Consider the following 22,641-nt stretch of genomic DNA (forward strand, 5'->3'; position numbering starts at 1 on the left):
TAAATCATGTTTGATATTTTGTATGTGTATTTTGGTAATTTGATTGGGCTTATAGGGGGTTGACCACTGTTATTAAATGAAAAACAGGTGAATAAATAAAAACTAATTTTCAGAAGTGTAATACCTTTAAAAACTGTTATTCCTTAAGCATTCACAGGGCCCTAGTAAGGATTATTACATGTTTGTGTTTGATTAGTTTTCTTCAAAAAGTACTGAGTAAAGGCCTCCTTTATGTTTTGATTGCACTTCTAAAAAAAATAGCATCCTAATCATAATTCAAGTAGTACTCAATTAGGAATAGTAGTTGTGACTGTTAAAAATACTTTCTGTGTAGCAGATGAAGCCTGGATTACCTATAATGGGACTTCAGTTCTGTGCATGGCCTCCGGGAGTTCTTACTTCAAATGTTCCATTTTCATCTCCTTTACCTACTCTTGGATCGGGTTTGGGATTGTCGGAAGGGAACGGTAATTCATTCTTGGCACCTAGCGTTCCTACAAGTAAAAGTGAAACACCAGCACTACAGACTGAAAAAGTAGCTTCTGCTCCCTCTACAGCAGTTGAAGTAGCCAAGCCAGTAGATTTTCCTAACCCAAAACCCATACCAGAAGGTAAGCGTGAGACAACAATAAGCTGAAACTTGTCTGACAGATAATTTGCTCCAATGCCACTGTACTGTTCCAGTTTATTTTTGCATAATTTGTCTGTTTGATTTGTCTAAATCATTTGTCTAATCGGATTGTGATCACAGTAAAGGTGTCTGTAAAGAATTTACATGCCTGTCTTGATTTAGAAATGCAGTATGGATGGTGGAGGATTACTGATCCTGAGGACCTAAAATCTTTGCTTAAAGTGCTGCATCTCAGGGGAATAAGAGAAAAGGCCTTACAAAAGCAAATACAGAAACACATGGATTATATCACTCTGGCCTGCGTCAAAAATAAGGATGGTATGTAATTGGTATTTATGTTATGTGTGGTTGTTGGGCATAAAAAAACTGGCATAGACGGGTCTGAGGTGTATTTACATGCAGGGTTAGAGTATCAGCCAGAGAGAAAAGGTAAGGTTCTCACTGTCTGTAGACTGCCTTTTCACCAGCCTCATTCTGGAAAGTTACAGGGCTGGAGAAGTCCTCTGTACAATGTAAATTGCTCTAGGGGCCTGACTGATTTTTGGTAACCTTTTCAAGCTCTTTCTGTCTCTGTAACACTACGGCTGAGCCTTCCCTTCCTCTTCCTGCCTTTAAAATTGCAAGCTTGAAAACCCACAGAATTTAGTAGTTGTATTGATATCTTTTATAACAATTCTTCAACATTTGATGGGAGTAACAGGTAAATCAGCTTGAATTTACTCAGAGACGTTGTAATACTAATCAAAATAATAAAATATGATTCTCAAATACAGTTGCAATTATTGATATAAATGAAAATGAAGATAACCAGGTAACTCGAGATGTTGTTGAAAACTGGTCAGTAGAAGAACAAGCAATGGAGATGGATCTTGCTATTCTTCAGCAGGTGGAAGATCTAGAGAGGAGAGTTGCATCAGCTAGTTTGCAAGTTAAGGTAAAACCAACTTTAAGTAAAATCTCTTTAAAGTGACATTACTAAAGTGGTGAGAATATAAAGTAGATAGTAGCAGTCCTTTTGCTGTTGATAAGTGCCTTCTCATTCATCTCTAATGGTCTGCAAATAAAACAAATCCACTGCAGCAGTATCACAGATATTTGTGTTCCAGACGTAAAAGGAACAGTAGATAAGCATTATTTTATTTCAGTTACGTCACTGGATAAAGAAGATGCTCAGAGTGGCAGACCTGGTGGAAGAGTGTTTTTGTATAGCATGCAACGCTGTGCATGTTTTGTTAAACCCTTTTCAAATGCAAAGATTTCACTGCAGGTGGACCACTTAGTTATGATGCTTTGTGCTGCAGTTCTCTATATTTTGGGTTTCTGCTGCTGTTGGTGCTTTTAGAAAAGCCTGTGAGCTCATCATACTTCTTTGCTTGAGTATGGTAGAATTGTGGAGAACATCTGATATATGGGTTGTGAGCATGAAAGAATGAAGAAATTAATGCCTGTTATCACAGCCTGAGGCTTTCCCAAGGTGAATGCAGGATCAGCTTATGTATGTTTGGTTACAGTACAGATGTAGTATTTGGGCTGTAGTATATTTTAGGGGTGGACGTTATTTCTGCGTGGTTGATACTGTCTCCTGAAGTTTGGGATCTGGTCCCAGCCAACCTGTAAGACAGATCTGATGTTTTGACTGATAGAACAGGATGCCTCAGAAGGAGATAGGAATGCAGAGTGTTCCATAAGTCCTTTCAGGAAGTCTGGTAATGCTTTGATTAATTATTTTACTTCTCTGGATATTTTTGGAACAGTGTCTACAGATGGATTACAGGTAACTAAGCTATACTGGAAACAGCGCTTCAGTTATTTAGTTTGATTCCATTAAACAGTTCCTCTGTTTACACACTGAGTAAGTTAACAGCAACCAATAAATGTGCAAACCTTTCTATTAACATAGGGCTGGCTGTGTCCTGAACCTGCATCGGAGAGAGAAGACTTGGTATATTGTGAACATAAGTCAATTAGTAGATTGCACAAGAAGCACGATGGAGATTGTGCTGGAGGTGGAGAAGGCAGTGCCAGCTCTCTAGAGCGGAAGAGTGACAACCCTCTAGATATAGCTGTAACCAGGCTTGCTGACTTGGAGCGGAACATAGAGCGAAGGTATCTGAAGAGCCCCTTAAGTACCACCATTCAGATCAAACTGGATAATGTGGGCACAGTTACTGTCCCTGCTCCTGCACCATCCATTAGTGGTGATGGTGACGGGTAGGTTATTGAGATTAACTTGAAAAATTATTGTGCTTCTTTGCTAATTGGAGCCTATTTTCTATTGCCTGTTATTTATGTACCTTCTTGTATGTCTGTGATCCATATGGATCATGTTATTCTGCATGGTGCTTTGTAAAGATATTTTTTGTTATGTTTGTTGATAATCTTGCAAAGTTATCTTACATTTAACTGGTTGTGACTAAGCTTTGAGGCACGTAGCCACAGTCTGTGCACTACATCAAATTTAGTTGCTTAAACCTTATACTTATTGGCTGTGTACGTTTTGTCATTGCTTGGCTTTCAATGTGATAATGATTGTTCCACGTTTAAACATCAGCAAACACGGATGTGACCTACTTAATTTCTCTATATTTCAATGCAGAAGTGAAGAGGATATTGCTCCAGGGCTAAGGGTATGGAGAAGGGCATTGTCAGAAGCGCGCAGTGCTGCACAGGTAGCTCTGTGCATTCAGCAGTTACAGAAATCAATAGCATGGGAAAAATCTATTATGAAAGTTGTAAGTGTTTTTCATTTAAAAAATACTGTAAATTACTTTGCTGTATTCTATTTCCCCACCTTAAGCACTTAAAGATACCGTGATTAACGTTTTTCTTATTACTGCCTGTAAAACTTAATACAGTTAAACTGTACTTTGTGCGTAGAGGACTACAAATCTAATGGAAAAGATTATCCCCTTCTTGCCAAATTCAGTATCGTGAAATTTCTAAGATGAAAAGCCCTTGTAACTGGTTGCTTTATTTAAGATCGTAATTAACATTTAGGTGTGAAAGAGGCATTTCTGACTCCATCTGATGGAAGATACTCTATCTGATGGACTGTTTCTGATCTCATCCGTGACATGAGCTTTATGGAGATTCAGTATTGCATATTCTAATTAAGGACTTCATTTTTCAGAAAGTTGAGATGCTCCAAGTGTGTGTGGCTTCTTTGCATGCCCACTTATCACAACTGCACATGAAAACTGGGCAAGTGTGTAAGCAAATACGCTGAAATATTTGTTTCCTTGTACACATGCCCACTTAAGAAATAGATTTGTGTTAACTGCATATACAAAGAAGGCATGCAAAATGCATGTGTCGACATTTGCATGGGCTTTTGAACCTAAAATTTCTGAAAATACAAGCTGTAATACTGCTACAATAGTGATAGGAAGAACTTTCATAATTAAAGCAATTAATGTGTAAAGGTCTTTCTCCAGTTGTTAAACTGTTGCTAAAATTGACCTCAAATTGCTTTATGATCAATCAGCTTTATGATGTGATTTGGTACTGCCAGTGCTATGTGGTGGTGCTGGTAAAAGTGATTTTTTAATTACTGTTTTTTTCCCCTAATTTTGTAGTGTCTGCCTGTTGTATACAAAAAAATATATATCCTTCATCTATACAGATAATGGACAATTTAGATAAAAACTGAAAATTAAGGCTATATCTTTAGGTCAAAGGGTTTATAAATTGGATAGGAGCAGCTGAAAGGGCATGTAAAAGTTAATTTGTAAGATGTAATTTGGTATCCAGAAAAAACATATAATTCACAAATTGCCTGAAATGTTTTATGCATTGAATTACATGATAGACATTGGCATATAGTGAAAACATGTGGAGATCTTTACATTCCTGAAAAAGAAGTCCAGATATAGAAGAATACCAAAATAACAGTGTATAAGAAAATTGACTCTGCATTTGATATTTTTAGACTAGTATGAATTTTAGGAAGTGCTAGGATCATACTTGGTCTGCCATAGTGAATTCCTGCTGTGCTTTAGATAAGATTCTTACTGCTTATTATATGAAAACATTGTAGTAATTTAAAATATGAATGATCTTTATGAATTAAATAACTTAGGTGTAATAATTAAAAAAAAAAAAAACAGATTTCAGGCAACTGTACCAACAGACCTTACTGATGCTGAATCATATTTACAGCACTTCTTTTTCTACAGTCTTCTGTAATAGTTACTTTAAAATTTGCCATTTCTGGTTGATTTCCGTGTTTCTAACTACATGCAAACTTACAAACACAGTACTTGCAAATCCTTCTAGGGACATTGAAATTAAGTATTTTGGAATTCTTAAAATGAAAAACTGCTAGTAACTAACTGTCGCCAACTTTTGACAACACATAAGAGCAGTTCTAATCAATACTGTTCTTTGTGCACTGACAATGTCGTCTTGTTTACCAAAAGCATTAAGTGAGAATAACTATAGGGGCTTGTTCGCATCATAAAAGTTATCAAATTTGGCAGTGTTATATTATAGAGAAAGTAATTTCCAGAGCAAGGGTAATTTCTAAGGTTGGTGGTCCTATGAATTAAACCCTGAGGGCAGACATTTTTAACCAATTGTGGTTTCTGCTATGGGCAAAAATGAAGAGAAAATCCCTGAGATAGTATGTGGGCTCCAAGTGATTTTGGCTATGAGATACCTTCACCTGTTGTGGACATTAATCAAAAATAAAAGGTATTCATAGTTTTGTATGCTGTAGGACACCAAATCTTAAAATGAATTGCTTTTCAAATGTCTTGATATTTAGCCCTTAGATTAGTTCCTCACTTATTCATGTATTCTATTACAGATGTGAGCATTGCTAGACTGACTGTGGTCGAATGAAAGGGAAATAATTTTCAAAGTGTATGTGTGTGTTTGGAGAGGAGGTGTATTACATATATAAATTTATGTACAGTGTTTCAAAGTTGGAAAAATTGAATTAAAGCAAATTTTCATGTATTATAGTACTGCCAAATTTGTCGAAAGGGAGATAATGAAGAACTGCTGCTGCTTTGTGATGGTTGTGATAAAGGCTGTCATACATACTGCCACAGACCCAAGATCACTACTATTCCAGATGGTGACTGGTTTTGTCCTGCCTGCATAGCAAAGGTAATATTAATCTTAAAGGTGAAGTTACATATATTGACCTTTTTGTACATGAAACATGTACATGCTAGAGTTTGAAATCTCCCAGCAGTTTTTTTTAACCAAAATAATGATCTGTATGTTTATGCTGGACTGCCATTAAATAATATGAGATGAGTAGTGGTTTTCTTTTCTTTTTTTTTTTTTTTTTTTAATAACTTGGACTGTCATGGTAAGAAGCTACAATTTAGTTTGTCCTAAACTGTAATTTTTCATGTAAATAGGTAAGAATTCTCTTGCTGATTCAATGTCATAACTCCTTATTTCTCTTTTTAAGAATATTTTTCCACATTAATCTTTAGAACTTTATTGTTCTAAATGTTGACAGACCAATGTTTTAGGCAGTGTTTGAAAGAAATATGGGGAAAAAGTATCATTCCTTTCATTCTGTACGGCATATTTTAGTGTTGCTTTTTTTATACATCTCAATACATTTGAGAGAAAGACTATGTCTGTCTCCTATTCCTCATAATCATTTTCAGTTGAGACATTTGTATGCTGAGTGTTGCTGTCTTTTGCTCGGGTAGTTTTAAAATCCCCCAAATCGTAGCTTTCTATCTGTTTCTTTTAGCACATTGTTCCAAATGATAAACTGACATTGCTGTCAGGAACTCTTACTGTTTTCATCTTAAGTGTACCCTTTCTTAGTTGAATTTCATTGTCTATAGATGCCTTTGTATTAGATTAAATATTTTTCCTCCTTTCCATTTTGTTTATACCTCTTTAAATTTTCATACTCCATTATGTTCTCCTGTAGTTATATTGAAGTCAAGGTATTTGTATCTTTCATATCCAGCTTTTAATCTTTAAACTAAAATCCCTCTACTCCCCTGACTTTTTTCCATATCTTGAAAATAATATGGTTGTTACAAATGAATGCAGTATTCCATCTGTAGTTATGTCAGTCTTCTGGGAGACAGACAACTACTTTGCCTAAAAATAGGCCAGCCTGTTTTATTCCAAGGTTTTACCTACTTGAAAGTCAGGTGCTTGTATACTGTCACAAACTGGGAACCTAAATCACTAGTCATATGGACGTTTACAGCCTTGCTTGCCTTTAGAGAACAGTAGGAAGTAAATAATCTCAGTCACTTAATATCTCGGTTGTTTTGGTGCTTCCATTTGTCTAATCTTCATTGGTTTTCTGCTGTGTATCAGTAATACAGAGGTTGCTTTAATTTCTTCGTTATTGCTTATTTCAGTTCTCTGTATTGTAGGCAAGTGGTCAAACTCTAAAGATAAAAAAACTTCAAATCAAAGGGAAAAAAAGTAATGAACAAAAGAGAGGCAGGAAATTATCTTTAGTGGGAGATACAGAGGATGAAGATTCTGCAACTACAAGCAGCTCCTTAAAAAGAGGAAAAATGGACCCTAAAAAAAGAAAAATGGATGAAAATGTCTCTGTAAGCCAACTAAAGCAAGAAAATTTCACTCCTATTAAGAAACCTAAAAGAGATGACTCCAAGGACCTGACTATTTGCAGGTACGATCTGCTTGTTCAGAATTTGTTACTTTACAAACTTGGGTAAACCTTGTTAAAGCAAGTAGTGCCTAATTCTTCTTGTCTGTGTTTTGGGGAAAGAGGTCAGAAGAACCCTGTTCCCTATCATGTATTCATACAGCAGTTCACGATGATTTCATTGTAGATATTAAGGATTTAACATTGGTGTGTGATGGAAGTATTTGCTGTATTTGGCAATGAAGCACAAGAGGAAAGTATTTCTGGATAGCATGTCATCTGTGAAATCTCCTCCTCCTCCATGCACTTCCATGAGTTGGAAGACCCTGAGAGAGAGAGAGGTGCTGACAGCTTTCTAAAATGTCACAAAATTGATTATCTACCATGTCCAAAAGGCATTATGGCATCACAGAGGAAGAGACAGTAGTAGGAATGCATCTTCTTTTGCTGCTATACTGGCGAGTCAGAAGTAGTTTCATGTAGCTGACATAGTTTAACCTGTTCACAGTTTTGGGGAACCTACTGTCAGCACCTGTTTTACTAGTTTCCAAATGTAATATGTTGAGGATCAACGTATGGAAGATACACAAGCGTTCTTTTCTTTTAGAATGTTAAAATGAGAACTAAAATTTCATTTCTTAAATAGGTTGCTTGGAGAGAACTAAATGCTATTTTGAATGCTCAGTTAAGATGTCCGTCTGTATTGGCATTGTTTTGAGTTTTGCACAGGACACAGAATAAAGTACCGTCCCTTGATAAAGTGAACAGATTGACAGTACAGGGTGAATTTGTTACAGGAACAGCCTTTGTGAATATGTGAACAGCTTAAAAATACTGATTTCAAACCTTATTTTATTCAGCATGATCCTCTCAGAATTGGAAACTCATGAAGATGCATGGCCTTTCTTACTTCCTGTAAACTTGAAACTTGTTCCTGGTTATAAGAAAGTTATTAAAAAACCTATGGACTTTTCCACCATTAGAGACAAGCTAAGTAGTGGACAGTAAGTAAACCCACTGTAAATTTTAATGTACATTTAAATTTTTTTTTAAACATTCCGCAAACATTTAAAAGGCTCTATTTCGACTTGAAATTCAGTATTCTCTTTTAATTAATTAAAAGATATTTTGGTCTTCTGCCTGCTCTGGCACTTGTGTGATAACTTAAGATCACTTATGATAGCTCATGATCAAAATGAGAATTCATATCTATAATTTTTTTCTCTTTGCCATATCTAAGTGAAAGAGCATGTCAGGTGGGACCTGTGGAACTGACTGACTTCTATTGAAAAATAATGAAACGTCCAGGTCAAATGTACAAAAAAACCAATAGGAAAATCTTTTTTTTTCTTATCTTTTTTCATTGAGGCATCTTAGTATGGTTACTTTACGTAAAAACCTGTGTGTACAGATTTTAAGCTAATGGAGTCTCTTTAAGTAACGTTGCAGCTATGGAATGAATTAGCAGCCCTTCTGTGGGAAACTAGAAAACATTCCAATAATGGAGGTTAGTCATTTTATACTCCTAGAATTAGATTGCACAACTTCTTAAAAAGGGGGGAAAAATTATTCCCATATGCATTTTATGTGAGGAATCTCAGTTCTGTTCCCCTATCACTTCCCTCCTTATTACATTCCCCCGCCACCAAAGAAAATTTTGTCATCCATTTCAAAAAGATGGACCCTCTTGAGCGTCCATCAGTTCCAACCAAACCAGTTTCTTGGGATGATACAAAGGACTTTTTCAGTCCTTGAGGCTTTTTCTCCCATGAGCTTGAGATTTAAATGCTGCACACATGCTCACTGATATCTGTGGACTTGTGCCTTTTACTGATTTTTTAACAATTTCTATGAATATTTGATCAGTATTTGGACCTTGTATGTTCAGGATAAGAAAAAGAGATTATCAAAGAAAATGTTACAGAATTGATCAGGGCAGCCTTCTATATATCTGATTGTTCCTCTTTGAGGTAAATGTGAGTATACTCAACACTTACTTTGAAAGGACTTTTGAAAGGACTTGAGCCGAAGAAAAGATGAATAAATGGAATTTTCCCATAGCATTTTAACTAGAAAACTGTTGACACGGGCAAGTAGTAGTAGCTTGTTTTTCAGTATAGACTTGAAATTCTTGCTTACAAAGTTTTTGATGCAAATAACAAATACAATTATGAGAGATTATTACTTAAACTGATGATCATTTTCTTGAATATATTTAAAATTAAAAATGTCAAAAGTGTAATAAAGATGCAGAGCATTCATTGAATATTCTGTGGTAGTGGTAAATTCATTGTTGTTTCTAGAGTTCTTTTTATTAAAGTATTTTTCCCCTTTGATTCTCAGTCTTCCAAAAATCATTTGTTTTTCTTCTTCTTTCAGGTACCCTAATCTTGAAGCATTTTCGCTAGATGTCAGGCTTGTTTTTGACAACTGTGAAACCTTTAATGAAGATGATTCTGACATAGGCAGGGCTGGCCACAACATGAGGAAATATTTTGAAAAAAAATGGACAGAGATTTTCAAAGTGAGCTGAAGTTATCAGAATCCATTTTTTTTCCTTAAATGAGGACTGAGACCAGCAATGTGAACTGTATTTACATAAAAGTGCAAGGCACGTGCATAACGAATGACTGGGTTTTTTTTTTTTCCTTAAAAAATATCACGGAAGAGTGATACTAGTTCTAAAGGCTTCACTCTTACAGCAACCATGGCCCCTTGGTTATTGGTTTGTGTGTTTTATCAAACTGATTTAGGTAGAACAGGGAAGTACACCCAAAGAATTTCAAAGAAAGGGGTGTTATAGTGCAATAGCAATTTAAAATATATCAAAACGCACTGAATATTCAACCACCAGAGCTCTACTTGGGGAAATGGTTCTCTTTTCCCTTTCAATAAATATCTATTTTTCATTTTTTTACTTTGTAGTTTATTTTCTAGTGAATGTATTTAATTTTATGAATTATTTATGATTATACAGCATCCAGAATCTTCGTTTTCTGTGAAAAGGAAGAATTAGAAAATTGCTTTAAATCTTGAAAATACAACAAGGAATGTTTTAAAATATAAAACAAAGCCAAGTAAAACTGTTTACACTGATGTGCTGTGAAGGCACTAAAAATTAAACTTTACTGTAGAGTTACAAGTACATTTATATATATGTTGCTGCATCACTTGTGTAGTTAAATTGTATTTCAAGACAGTGAAGATGAATTGAGACATATGTATATAATGTTCATTATTGTTTATATTAAGTCTTGTTTTAAATATGTATGATGTGTACATATTGTTTGCGGACATTATTGTTTATGCCTTAGGAGGACGGTAGCATTTTATTTTAGTCTTAAGGTAATTATAGCTATATGGCTTGTACAGTAATTATCCTCTACCAACACTGTGGAGTCTCCTTAATCTTGGTAGTGCCTGCCTTTAAAACAGGGTGTAGGGGATATTAGTTTTCCATTTTTCTATTTTGTTATATAATTTCAAGCCACCACGGCCTCAAACTCAAGTATAATCATTTGTATCCATGTGGAATAAAATTGTGACAATTTCCTACGCACACAGTATTTTTTCATAGAAACATTTCCCTCCATTTGCCTTGCCACAGAAATAACAAAAAAGACGTTTGTAACCACTGTGTTTTATCTACTGTGTGTTGTGGTGGCCTGTTGGGGCAGATAGATCAGATTTTTTTTTTTTTGTACTAATGTAAGAGTACTTGAAGTTTTATTTAAAAAATGTTGTGGAAAGGTAGCAAATTCTTTTTCTTTTCTTTTTTAGGAGTGTTATTTTTCACTAGTATGTGTGGCACGGATACAATAAAAGACTGTTTTGCAAACCAGTTTTTCTTGGCGATTTTAATAATTCAGATCCTATGTATATAGGAATATTTTAAAAAATATTTTGTGAGTCTTGCATTTAACGTAAAGTTCTTACTCTGGCCTTTTAATGGTAACTCGAAGCAATTGCCAAGCAGTACCTATTTGAATGAGTGTAAATAACATCAGTCAGTTAAGGCGTTATGGAATAACCATTTGGCTGCCTAGTATTTGACCCCTTTCTGGCAGTCCTGTTATTTACTCCTGTTACAGCATGAACACTCATGATAATGTATATAGATACATGTAATGTTTCTTAAAACCTTTTGGCACTTCAAAACATTCTTTTTTGGTCTTTGGTCTGGAGAAGGTCATGAGACATCATCTTTGAATGTGGAAACCAGAAGAATTACAGATGAGCGCTGCAGAGCCATGCTACCGCAATATAGTGCTCTCAGCAAGTAATGTTTATTTTTATTTGCTTGTAAATTAGGCCTGCCATGTTTGGGTCTTGGAGTCTTGTTTTGTATTCCCCCTTGCCATTATAATCCCTGTCTTGGGAAGAATGTGTGAGTGTACTACTGTCTGAGAAAGGACAGTGCCTTTTTAATGAAATTTTGTTTCTGTTGCCCTCCCCAAAATATCTTGTTCAGTAGACTAATTTTCTTTGTGAAAGTCCTGTTAGAAGAACTGTTCTCATCTAGAATGAAACACTCAGGTATGGGTGACAGGCAGCCTTGCTTTACTTTTTGTCACCTTTCTGAAAACTTGAATAAAAAAGTTTACTGATACGTTCCAGAGATGTGAAGATTTATCAGTTTTGAACATACAATAGGCCTGTAATACTCTTAAGAGTATTTTTAAATTATTGGGAAAACCATTTGATGCAAAACTGCTGTTTTTGTCTCAGACTCTGTTCTGATTAGTATTTTACATCTATATTAGATCTAATGTTAGTTTTCTAAAAAGTCAGAAGAACATTAGCAGGTATACATTGTTGTATTTGCCAGCCTGTATCCTCATTCAGGTTAACAGCAGGGAAAGTTGAGGAGATTATAGCTATAAACAGCTATGATGGTGAAGTAATTTTCACCTCTCTGAACTTCACATTACCAATGTGTTGCTTTGCTCGCTAGCAGCCAGCATTCTCATTACTGTTTTGATAAAATTAAATTTATAAGAATTAATTATATTTGAATGGCAAGCCTGAATCATACAAATGTCATCATACTATCTTCATAGAGCACAGTCAGGGCAAATAAGATGGGATTTAACTATTACAAAAATGTGCTTAATCTTCCTTCTTTTGCTAACTTTATCTCCTGTAAATGTTTCTGTCTGTTTTCTTAGAGGAAAATTTCTCCAGTGTGCTTTCTGCTTTTCTGAACAACGGAAGCACACCATCTTAATTTGGAGGATTTCTTGACAAACTTGCAAAGCCTTATTTTTGAAGTACCATTCATATGGTCAGTGAAGAGTTTTTCTGGTTGTGACTGTGGGATCTGTTTTGTCTCTTGGCATCTTTTAAAAGACTGGATGCTGTACAAGCAGCTGGAAATCAGAAGCAGTAGTCACCGTGGACAAAATGTATCTCATTAAAAAGAGATCTAAAGCTTTTTCCTAAATCTTTTTATACAGTTTGCATTGTTTTCTATCCACAATTAGGAGGTCACAGGTGCTGTGCAACTATTAGTGGGCACAGACATCTGAGGAATGGTCATTCTTTTGTAATGTGCAGGACTAGTGGCTATGGGGACTTTGTTTATTAAACTTGCATTGAATTTTTTCTGCATGTTTTAAATTTAACAAACTTGAGAGCTAAAGACTGAAATCAGTAACAGCACAATTATGCTATTTGGGTATGTAGCTCTTCTAGAGCTACCAAGATAATTTCAAGGTAAAACAGAAATTTTTATATTTAATTTGTACATTCAGAAAAAAAGAATGTGGTAACTTTCATTACACAAATTTCTATTGGCTATATTGCCTAAACTAAGCATCTTCAGTAGAAGTGGCTTGACAGTAGCTAAATTTCTGGGCTTGTTCTGACTCATGTTCTTCATTTTAAATTAGTGAGCTGCAACAATATTTCTCTCAGGCATAATTCCATTCAGATTTCTGTGATGTTTTTCTGATGCACTATCTCATATTTAAAAACAAGTTTTCTAGTACCGCAGAAGAGAGTGTGGGGTTTGTTTTTTTTTTTTTTTTCAAGATTTCGACACTGTGCCACATACTCTGTTCTCAAGTAACCCAACACTTCAGACTTTTCTTTGCTACAGAAGGAAATGGTGTATGTCACATTGGGCAGAGGGTGAGATAAACTGCCCCCATGAATAATTTCCTGCAGGGAATTAAATAATATTTATTCTCTGTTGTAAAACAATGTGCTTTTCCTTCCACAGTATCTTAAAACAATCTGAAGAGAAGTGAGAGCACGCGGTTATGTCCGAGTTGTTACTTTTCCAGCTGTTTTGTTGATTCACTGCATGACTTTGGCAAGTCACAGACCTTTCTTGTGGTTTACTTCTGTGTATAATATTTATGTACTTTCCACCAGTTTAATGTTTGTGAAGTATTTTGAGATCTTTTTTATAAAAGTGTTATATGATCATACACCAAAGAAATGCACTTAATGTGGATAGTAGCTAAAGAGTGTTCATCTAGCTCCCATATAGACAATGAAGGAAATGCTGTCAAGAAAATAATGCTACATTAACATAGTTAATGTATTTAAAAATAATTCAGATGACAGGAAGGAACCTAAGTACCAACCAATTGCATTCCACTTACAGAACTGATTTCTTAAAAGTAAACCTGTTAAATTAGTTGCCTTTTGAAACGTGGTTACCAATGGAAGTGCTGCAAACCAAGTGGATGAGTTGAACGTATTTCATAAGAGCCTAAGGCAGATTGGTATCATTTCTTCTGTCATAAAGAGGATGGTAATAAAGATGTCTGCTTTGGCACTGAGGTCCAGCTAAATCACATTATTAATATTCAGATTGTTAAAACAGGCCTAGATCTGTAAAGAACGCACAGTAAGATTTGTTGGATAAATTAACTGCAAAGAGTGAAAACACGTTACTCTTTATTCACTGCCGTGCTGTAACACGGGAGAGCCTCGGTCATGACCAGGTGCTGTCTGTAAGAACAGAAACAAAATGAAGCACACACAGCAGGATGTACAGTTACCTGAGTGTCGGAAAATCCTTACGTACGCTGAACTTTGCAGATGGCCTAGTATTTAAAAGAGGAGACCTGTACCTGATGCTCCATGAAAATACTGATTCACAATGTAATACTTAGCAAGTAATTTCTCTTCAGGTTTCCCCATTGCAAAGTAAAAGAAGAGTAGTCGGCGGTACAGAGATCTACCCTCTTTGTTAGGGAGGTTTTTAACAGCTGTTAGGAAGCTGTGCTGCGCCCTGAGAAGTCTCATTCTCACGCGTTACTAACTGAAGGCAGCACACCGCGGGGAGGCCCAGGATTCACCTCAGCCCGTGCCTCCACGAGGGGCGTCAGGCGGGGCGGCGCCCCAGGAGCGGTGCGAGACCCAGGTGCAGGCTACTCACGTGCAGGGCGTGTTCCAGCGTACCGAGCGCCGCCTCCACCGCCGCCTGCCTTTCCTGAGGAAACGGAGGGGTAGCGACCAGCGCTTTATTTCGCCGCCTGCCTCGCTGCGCCTCTGGCTGTGGCGGCGTGACTGCTGCGCCAGCGGATGGCGCGGGGGAGCCGCAGCCGGCAGCCGCCCTTCTGCGGCCGGGGCCGTTACTAAGCGCGGCCGCCTCCGCACACCGCCCTCGCGGCTCCCTCCTCGGCGGCGGCGGCCCGCACCACACGGCGGCGAGGACGCGGAGCGCCGCGGCGCCGGCCCGCCCTGAGGAGAGCTCGGCAGCGCCCGGCCCGCCCTCAGCCCCGACGGGGCGCGTGACGCAGCGACGAGAGGCGCCCGTGCGGATAGAACGATCGCGGGAGGTTAGCACAGCGCGGCGGAGAGGGGCTGGGAGGGCGTCGCCGAGCAGGTACGGTGACAGCAGGGCCGGCGCCGTGAGGGGAAGCGCGCGCGGCGCCCCGGAGCTGCCGCCTTAGGAGTGCGCCACGGCGCGGGCGCCCTGCGCATGCGCGCCGGGAGGGGGAGGGGGGGGGGTGCCGGCCGGCGAGGGGCAGCCGCGCGCAGGCGGGTCGGGGGTCGGCGGCCGCGGGGCCGGGCAGGGTCCCCCGGGCCGGGCGGGTGCGTGTCCGGGGGCGGTTAGACGCGGCCTCGCAGTGCCCCGTGGGCGGGAGGGGCCGGCGCCGGTCGGGGCCGCTCCCGGGGGCCCCGCGAGCCGCTGTGGCGTCGCGCGCGCGTCCCCTCAGCGCCGGCCCGCTGCGGAAGGGCGGCGGGAGCGGGCGCCTGGCGGCGGAGCAGGGCGCAGCAGGCCTGGGCGGGGCCCGGCGCCCCCCCGCGGCCCGCCGAGGGTCCGGCCCCCGCGCGGCAGGGTGCTGGCGGAAGGGGTGGCAGCAGCGCCCGGCACGGCCGCGCCTGCTGTGAGGGGCCGCCGGCAGCTCACGGGCCGGGAGGGACCCGCCAGCGCTGGAGGCGGCGGTGCGGCACGTCCCGCCGGTGGCAGTGCGCCAGGCTGTCCTGCTCCCTCAGCCGCCGTGAGCTCTCCATCCCCCAAAGCTCCCCTTCCCCCGCCGCTTTCCCGCAGTGGGCCCCCAGCCACCCCCGCCCCAAATCTCTTAGTGCCAAGATGGTGGCGTCTGACTTCGGTCTCCTCTTTCCAGACATTAAGCTTTGTCCCACTCCTCAGTTTCTCGCAGTTCAGAAGTTCAGAGGGTTTTTTTTTCTCTCTCTACAGATGAGATGTGGAAATATATTGGATTAATTCCCTCTGTAACAGAAGGGAGGGACACACGTTGCAGAATGGGGATGTGGTCAGTGGGCTTACAGTTTTGGCATTATATATTATTTTATATATATATATATAAAATTATATATATAGCCTTAATTTCCCCAACAGAGAGAGACAGCTGTTAGTTACAAGTATAACCTATATGTTGTTAACAGGTATTTGGTAGCTGGCTTTGTCCGTCAGGCAGAAGGATTTCCTGAGCTCCGCCAACCCCCCTTTTGCGTGCGTGTGTGTGTGTGTGTGTGCGCGCGCAGTGCATGGGGGATGTGTGTGGACAGCTAAACTTAATGCCAAGTGAAAGCAGTTACAGGAGTAGTTAAAATTTTTATTAAGTATTTGTATCTTCGCTTTATGTGGCAGCCTGTGACACTGTTCCTCTTGACTTTTTGCTATTGCTAATGTTGCTGTGGAAGTGTGAGAGCTGTCAGAAGTTTGATTTTGAATAAGGGGTCCAGGCCTAGAACAGAAAAGTCACCTCGGACTTGTTATCAGCTGCTATTGCTCACATGTGCTGGATCTGCAAATATGAGTCTATTGTTTAAGCTGGTCTTCTTCTAAATAGTACATACAGTTTCCTGCTCAATTATACTGACTGGGATAAACAAGCACTCTAAGTTCTGTACTTCTAAAAGAAATAGATCAACTACTAAATCTTTTGCAAGGTGTAATTCATTGGAAAATATTTCAGCAAGCTCAGAATCAGAATAATTTCCAAGAAACTTCCTGATACTATTTCCTGATTTTTTTTTTTTTTTTTTTTTGGTCACTGATGACTTAAAACCAGACTTTTTGGAGGTGTAAGTACAAAGATTAAAATTGCTGAATACATGTGGTTCTGACTGCTGAAAGCCTTTATATAAAAATTGAAGATTATTTTCTTGTGCACGTGCCCCTTGCTATACCTCTTGGTGTAGCTGAAGTATTGCTCTTCAGTCCATACTGCGCTATTATCTTCTGCTGGAGCAGGAGATGAGGACAGTATCTCGTAACACTGAATTAAGGTGAATAAAGACTGAAGGTGTCTTTCACTGTTTACTTTTGTAGGACTCTCCTAATATTTACGTTTTACTGCAAAATGTTCTGAATGGGCTCCCCTTCGTTATGTACTCCCTTATTCTGTTTTCATCATCTCTGCTTGCTTCTCTTTAGGTAACTTTGTAAGTTCTTTGGTATACGACTTACCTTTTTTTTCCTCTATAATACCCAGCAGAATGGAGCCTCATCCGGGTTGTATCCTCCATGCACTGTAGTACACAAACTTTAAAGAGTGCAGATTAAAATTGTAGTGCTATGTGGCAGTACAAGGAAAGCTCTGTGCTCAAACCTAAATGAAGCTTCCTACCTGTCAGATGGTGTTGTCTGTCATAATGATTTCAGTCTTTGCAGTGAGAAAACAGCAGCAAGGGGAAGGGCTAGAGTAACTGTCTGCGCAAGTTCTCGCAAAGCACCGTGGCTCTGACCCCGTTGCCTAGAGCTGCCCTCCAGCTTCCAGCAAGGCTCTTGTGCCCCTGCCCAGAACCCCTGCTCTCCGAGTACTTCCGAGCCTGCCTTTTTACGTCAGTTTCTATGTAAGCAGAGGCGCAGGATTGCTGAGAGAGGATGTGAGTTTTTTCAAATTTGGGAGACTGCGGGGATGAAGAAGTAAATTGCCTTTTCTTTCCCCTGAGTTGGCCCCGCAGTTAGTCACCTAACCAGAGAGTCGAGATTTCGCCAGGAAGAAAAAGTACAACATCACCTGTGGTGGTGCAGCCAATTGCTCGATTTCACAAGAGGAGGAGAGATGACGGAAAGGGAGGTGATGATAGAAAGGGAGATGCCTTGACATTTGCCCAGCTAATCAGCTGCTTTCATGTACACAGACCATGCTTCAATTTAGCTCTCGTTCTTTAGCTCCAGTTTGCTTTCTGTAGCCGTTAGTTCAAAATAATTGTTCATCTTTGGAAGCGACCGCCAAGTGGAATTTTCTGTGGCTTGTATTTCAGCCCTAGAGTACAGGCTCCCAGTTGGAGATTTAGCAGTCTGTTTCATACATACAACTTCATGGGAGGCAAGTTCATAGGTATGGTGAGACAAGCTTCTGCTGATTCCAGTGTTTCACAAAAAAGTTTGTTAACGTAGGTGGCCTGGAAACAGATACATGGCATTTCCAGTTAAAGAGAGGATGGTTTGAAGGCAATTAGAGACACCTTGGAACTGTTTCACCCTAGGTCAGTAGAAGAAAACTTACTAGGCTGGGTTTTTTTGTTCAGGTAATATAAGAAATTTTTTGGCATATTTTTGGTATTAATGCTTTAATGCCCTAATTAATGCTTTGATTTGGGATGCTGATCGCATACAGAAAGAGTCTTTTAGACATACCACATGCTTTATAAGTTGTTATCCTGATGACCGTCTTTTACAGTGCCTAGCGTGGATGCAAATGATAACAAATCTGAGCAGCAAATACAGCAAATATCTCAGCATAAATGCAATAGGTAGAATAAATTATTTTACCACTGTCTTAAAAGTTTTAAGTAGCTACTATGTAAGCTTTGCATATTGTATTGCAAAAATTGCAAGTTGAAATCAATAAAAGTTTAGATATGTTAATTCTAACCAGGCCATAAACCCCTCATCTCATTGCCATGGCCAATCTCAGATTTAAGTTGAAAGGAAAACAACACTTAGATGGAAAATCTGCCTCTACAAATGGGTTTGTTATTTTTTTTCTGGAGAACGTACCTTGCTGAGGTAGTATGTGTCATTTGTGAAATGGAAGAGATAAGTGTACATGTTGTAACTCTTTTTTTTTCCAGATACTTTAGTTGAAAATAGATAAAATGGCGACATTAATTCACACTCTAGCAGATCACACTGATGATGTCAACTACTGTGCCTTTTCTTCATCTTGCTTGGCCACTTGTTCCTTGGACAAAACGATACGCCTTTATTCTTTGAAGGACTTTACTGAGCTTCCCTACTCACCTTTAAAAGGTCACACGTACGCTGTCCACTGCTGCTGCTTCTCTCCCTCCGGACACGTTTTAGCTTCGTGTTCGACAGACGGCACGACCATGGTTTGGGACACCCGCGATGGCCGGAGGCTGGCGGTGCTGGAGCAGCCCGGCGGGAGTCCTGTTCGCGTCTGCCGGTTTTCTCCCGAGTCCACGTACCTGGTGTCGGGTGCAGCGGACGGGAGCGTCGTTCTTTGGAACGCGCAGTCGTTGAAGTTGTACAGGTGAGTACCGCACGGTTTTTGACAATCTCATTTACACTGTCAGAAATACAATTTATTTTAAGCGCTGTTCTTTAAGTAGCGTGTTGTACTGTGTACAAGACTTGCACACTTATACCACTAATTTAGGTCACACAGAAAAAAGGGTTTGGATTTAGAGGACTAAAAGATTATAAACGGGAGAGGGAGAAGTGCATGGTTTCAAAAAAGACTGAGGCGTTTGTTTGGTTTTTGGTTGTTTTTTTTTTTTTTAGTCAAACAATGCAAACTCAAGAACTTTTGATTTTTATGCTATCAGTCATCCAGATCATGATTTGTTTTGAGTTCATGGGAGCATTTTCATTGATTTAACATGAAATCAGGATGTGTTGTATATTACATGTACCCGTTTCTAAACAGTGGGTCAAGAGACTATGATATGTAATATGCAGTTGGTCAGGGAAGCCTGATAGTGCTGTGTAGTTTATATTGCATTATACATAGTCTTTTTTAGTTAAGAATTTAATGACAAGAATATTTGGAGTCCAAGAAAATTTTAGAAGGTTGATGGTAGTCCAGCAATCCAAAAGGTTTGGAAAGCATTGGCATGAACCATATTATTTCAGGGTAAGTCTTAAATGGTGGCAGAAAGAATGGAGTATTGGAGCTGAAATAGTTCTCATGATAATCAGCATTTCACCTGGGTTTCCAAAACACAGTATCTGTTTGAAATAAAGCAGATTGTTTATAATGATACTGTGCGGTTAAAGGTCTGAACCTTAGAGTGAGTCTCGAAGTCTTTTTCTGTGTCTCTAAATATAAGTAAAGCCTTCAGGCTAGATACTGTATTCTGTACTTAGGCAAGCCATTATTAAAGTTTTATACCAGCAATTACACAGCATCTCTCTCTAAAATTAGGAAATAAGAAATTAAGAAATTTTGAGAGAATTTATGAAATATTCCATTCTTCTGCTCCTCAGGGTGAATGAGCAGCCATTTTTGAAAGCCAGACTTGTTTGTTTTCTGTTAATTCTGTCAGGCATGTTACTGCTTTTGTGGCCTCTCTACCTCTGCCTTCCGCAGCAGTGATTTAGATATGAACTGAAAGTTTTCCAAAATGATTTACTGTAGGTATCTGAAATCTTAAATCTGGAAGCTTGTCCATGAACAGAATTCTAATGGATTTTTGCCACTCCTTGTTGTCTGTAATGCATACAGAGACACTGAAAGGGTTCTTTTGTTTTGGGGGAACAAGAAATTGTTGATTACCTTCTGCTTCTTGGTTTTATCTTTTAGAAAAATCAGGAATGTCATTCATTTTGTTCAGGTGACTGCTGAAGTCTAAGGGTTTATCTGTTTTGAGGTACTACTGATGAAGGGTAATTGCAATTCATATTCAGAATACTAGTTACTGGAGGGGGGGGAAAAACAGTAATGTTAAAAAGTAATTTCCTTATAAATATTTGCTTTTAATATATGTAATGAGGCCTAGATCCTCAATTTCCTCCTAGCTGAATGGTTGATACATATAAGGACTATGTAGAAAGTATTCTGTTGTTTTTTAAGCTGAAGTTATTCCATTTTGGTGTTTACATCATTAAGAAACAAGAAGGACCTTAAGCCTTCCTTTCCCTTCCCTCTCACTTCACTTTTACTCATTCTTGAAGTCCTGGTGTGCCGATAATAGTAAGCTTAACTTTAATTGTATGCATTTTGGGGTGTGTGTGTGTGTGTGTGTGTGTGTGTGTGTGTGTGTGTATACATGTATGTATATGTATGTATTTTCTGCTGGTGAATTCTCAGGATGACTACTGGCACTTTTAATTGCAGATATAAAAATGCACGTCTTGTTTTCTTTAAGCTGAGATCACTATTATTTAGAAATTATCGATGTCCTTGAAGATCATGTCAAAAGTTGGTAGTTACTCACCTAATGTCAGTCTATGCTTCTCTCTTTCTTTTGCAAGTTGATTGTGTTGATGTTTAAAAAGAGAACACCTTCACGACACTATTGCGTCAGTTGACTAAACATATGGATGATAATTACAACAAATGTAACTAGTTACTACTTATCCGCTCAGCTGTTGTAATTGACTGTCCATCCAAACTGTGAAGTAACGATGCTCTTTAAACCATCTTTATGGTGTGCAGTTAATTATACCAAGGACAGCCTGAAAGCAAGTTAATTTATGTATATTTGATAAAAATACGTATATTTGATTCTCAATTTCTCATTCAGTAGTTGTTATTGATATCTGACCTGAAAGTCTTAAGACGATACTCCAGAAGTGTGTAATGTTATTTATTTTACTGTTAAATCTTCAGAGAAGAAGCTACATTCTTTTTCTGCATGAAAGAAGGAGAGTTTTAAATTGAGGAAGAAGAATTGTGCGTGTAAAAATGGGAAGCAGTGTAGTGTATTTGCCAGTACCTTTAATGATCGAATTAAGAGAGTCAGTGCCTTTATGAAGGTCCTACATCTGGTTAGAGAGAATCTCAGGAAAGTTTATTGACTTGTCTTCTGTGGCATTAGATACCTAATGTTTAACACCTCTGTCAGTAATTAAAATTGCTATCAGCAAAAGAGAATGAGCAGCTGTTCTACAGACTACAACAACAAAGTAAATATGTTTTTCTTTCTCTCTGGAAATGAGGTTTGCTGCTGTGGAACTGTTGTTTATGTCTGTGATCTTTTCCCCCCAACCCCTACTTAAAGCTTGAGCTACGCATGCTGGGCGTTATGTTAGGAGTGGGATACTTCCAACTGGCATTAGGTTATGTACCAGGTAGTAGCAGGATGCTGGACTGACCCCAAGACACCTACATATCTGCTAGGAATTTTCTTGTCAAATTTTGCTAATAGCTAGAACTTAAGCACAAAAATCTGAATCTGAAATCAGTTTTACAGAGTCCTTTGGCTGCCTTATTTAAAATACAGAAGTCAGTTTTTTTCAAATTATTTTTTCTTATATACCAGTGGTGTGAAGTTAACCCTGCATTATAGACCACTAAGTATTATTCTACCCAGCTACAGTGTATCATGTGTGTTATTAGGGTGTTTTGTTTTGGCTTTAAACAGAACACAGAGAAGTCGTGGGAGATGCTTTTTCACTGCTTGTACATGTAAATGTGTGTTATGATAGCTGCATATTCAGTGATGACCTTTAAAATTATCTCACCATAGAACTTAAAACAGACTATTGAGCCCTTTATGTGCATGCAGAATGGCTTTGGTTTGAAACTTGTTTTATCACTCAGTTAAAATGATTGCCTGGGGGTGACATCTCACATTTTTCCACCTGTGGTGAAAGAGCCAGCCCTGGTTCCTGTAGCGCTGCATTTTGCAGCTCTTTGCGTTGTTGATGGCAGTTTCTCTCCCCTCTGTTACCAAGTTCCAGAGTTAACTTCAGCAGTTGGATTTATTGGATCAGATTGCAGTACAGAGATCAGCTCTTCAGAACATCACTTCTTCTAAATTCAAATCTCTTATGCTC

At 39.0% G+C, this 22,641-nt stretch overlaps 2 protein-coding genes across 13 annotated transcripts in view; both read left to right on the forward strand.

Annotated features, from left to right (window-relative positions):
- The window catches only part of BAZ2B (bromodomain adjacent to zinc finger domain 2B), a 159,818-nt gene extending 148,739 nt beyond the window's left edge, over positions 1–11,079 (forward strand). For all 7 annotated transcript variants that reach the window (XM_064514492.1, XM_064514491.1, XM_064514488.1 and 4 more), the window contains 9 exons: positions 335–611; positions 794–949; positions 1,405–1,565; positions 2,532–2,842; positions 3,228–3,363; positions 5,597–5,743; positions 6,997–7,262; positions 8,099–8,242; positions 9,618–11,079. In XM_064514492.1, the coding sequence (XP_064370562.1) occupies positions 335–611; positions 794–949; positions 1,405–1,565; positions 2,532–2,842; positions 3,228–3,363; positions 5,597–5,743; positions 6,997–7,262; positions 8,099–8,242; positions 9,618–9,771 (1,752 nt within the window). In that variant the 3' untranslated portion in view covers positions 9,772–11,079. The remainder of the gene's footprint in view (positions 1–334; positions 612–793; positions 950–1,404; positions 1,566–2,531; positions 2,843–3,227; positions 3,364–5,596; positions 5,744–6,996; positions 7,263–8,098; positions 8,243–9,617) is intronic.
- A 3,521-nt stretch (positions 11,080–14,600) lies between these two features.
- The window catches only part of WDSUB1 (WD repeat, sterile alpha motif and U-box domain containing 1), a 36,503-nt gene continuing 28,462 nt past the window's right edge, over positions 14,601–22,641 (forward strand). Inside the window, exons 1-2 of one of the 6 annotated variants that reach the window (XM_064514507.1) lie at positions 14,601–15,034; positions 18,750–19,171. In XM_064514507.1, coding sequence (XP_064370577.1) covers positions 18,774–19,171 — 398 coding nt within the window. In that variant the 5' untranslated portion in view covers positions 14,601–15,034; positions 18,750–18,773. The other 5 variants (XM_064514503.1, XM_064514502.1, XM_064514506.1 and 2 more) reach the window with 5 other exon arrangements.

Source organism: Dromaius novaehollandiae, chromosome 7, assembly GCF_036370855.1.
Source record: "Dromaius novaehollandiae isolate bDroNov1 chromosome 7, bDroNov1.hap1, whole genome shotgun sequence".
NCBI lineage: Eukaryota > Metazoa > Chordata > Aves > Casuariiformes > Dromaiidae > Dromaius > Dromaius novaehollandiae.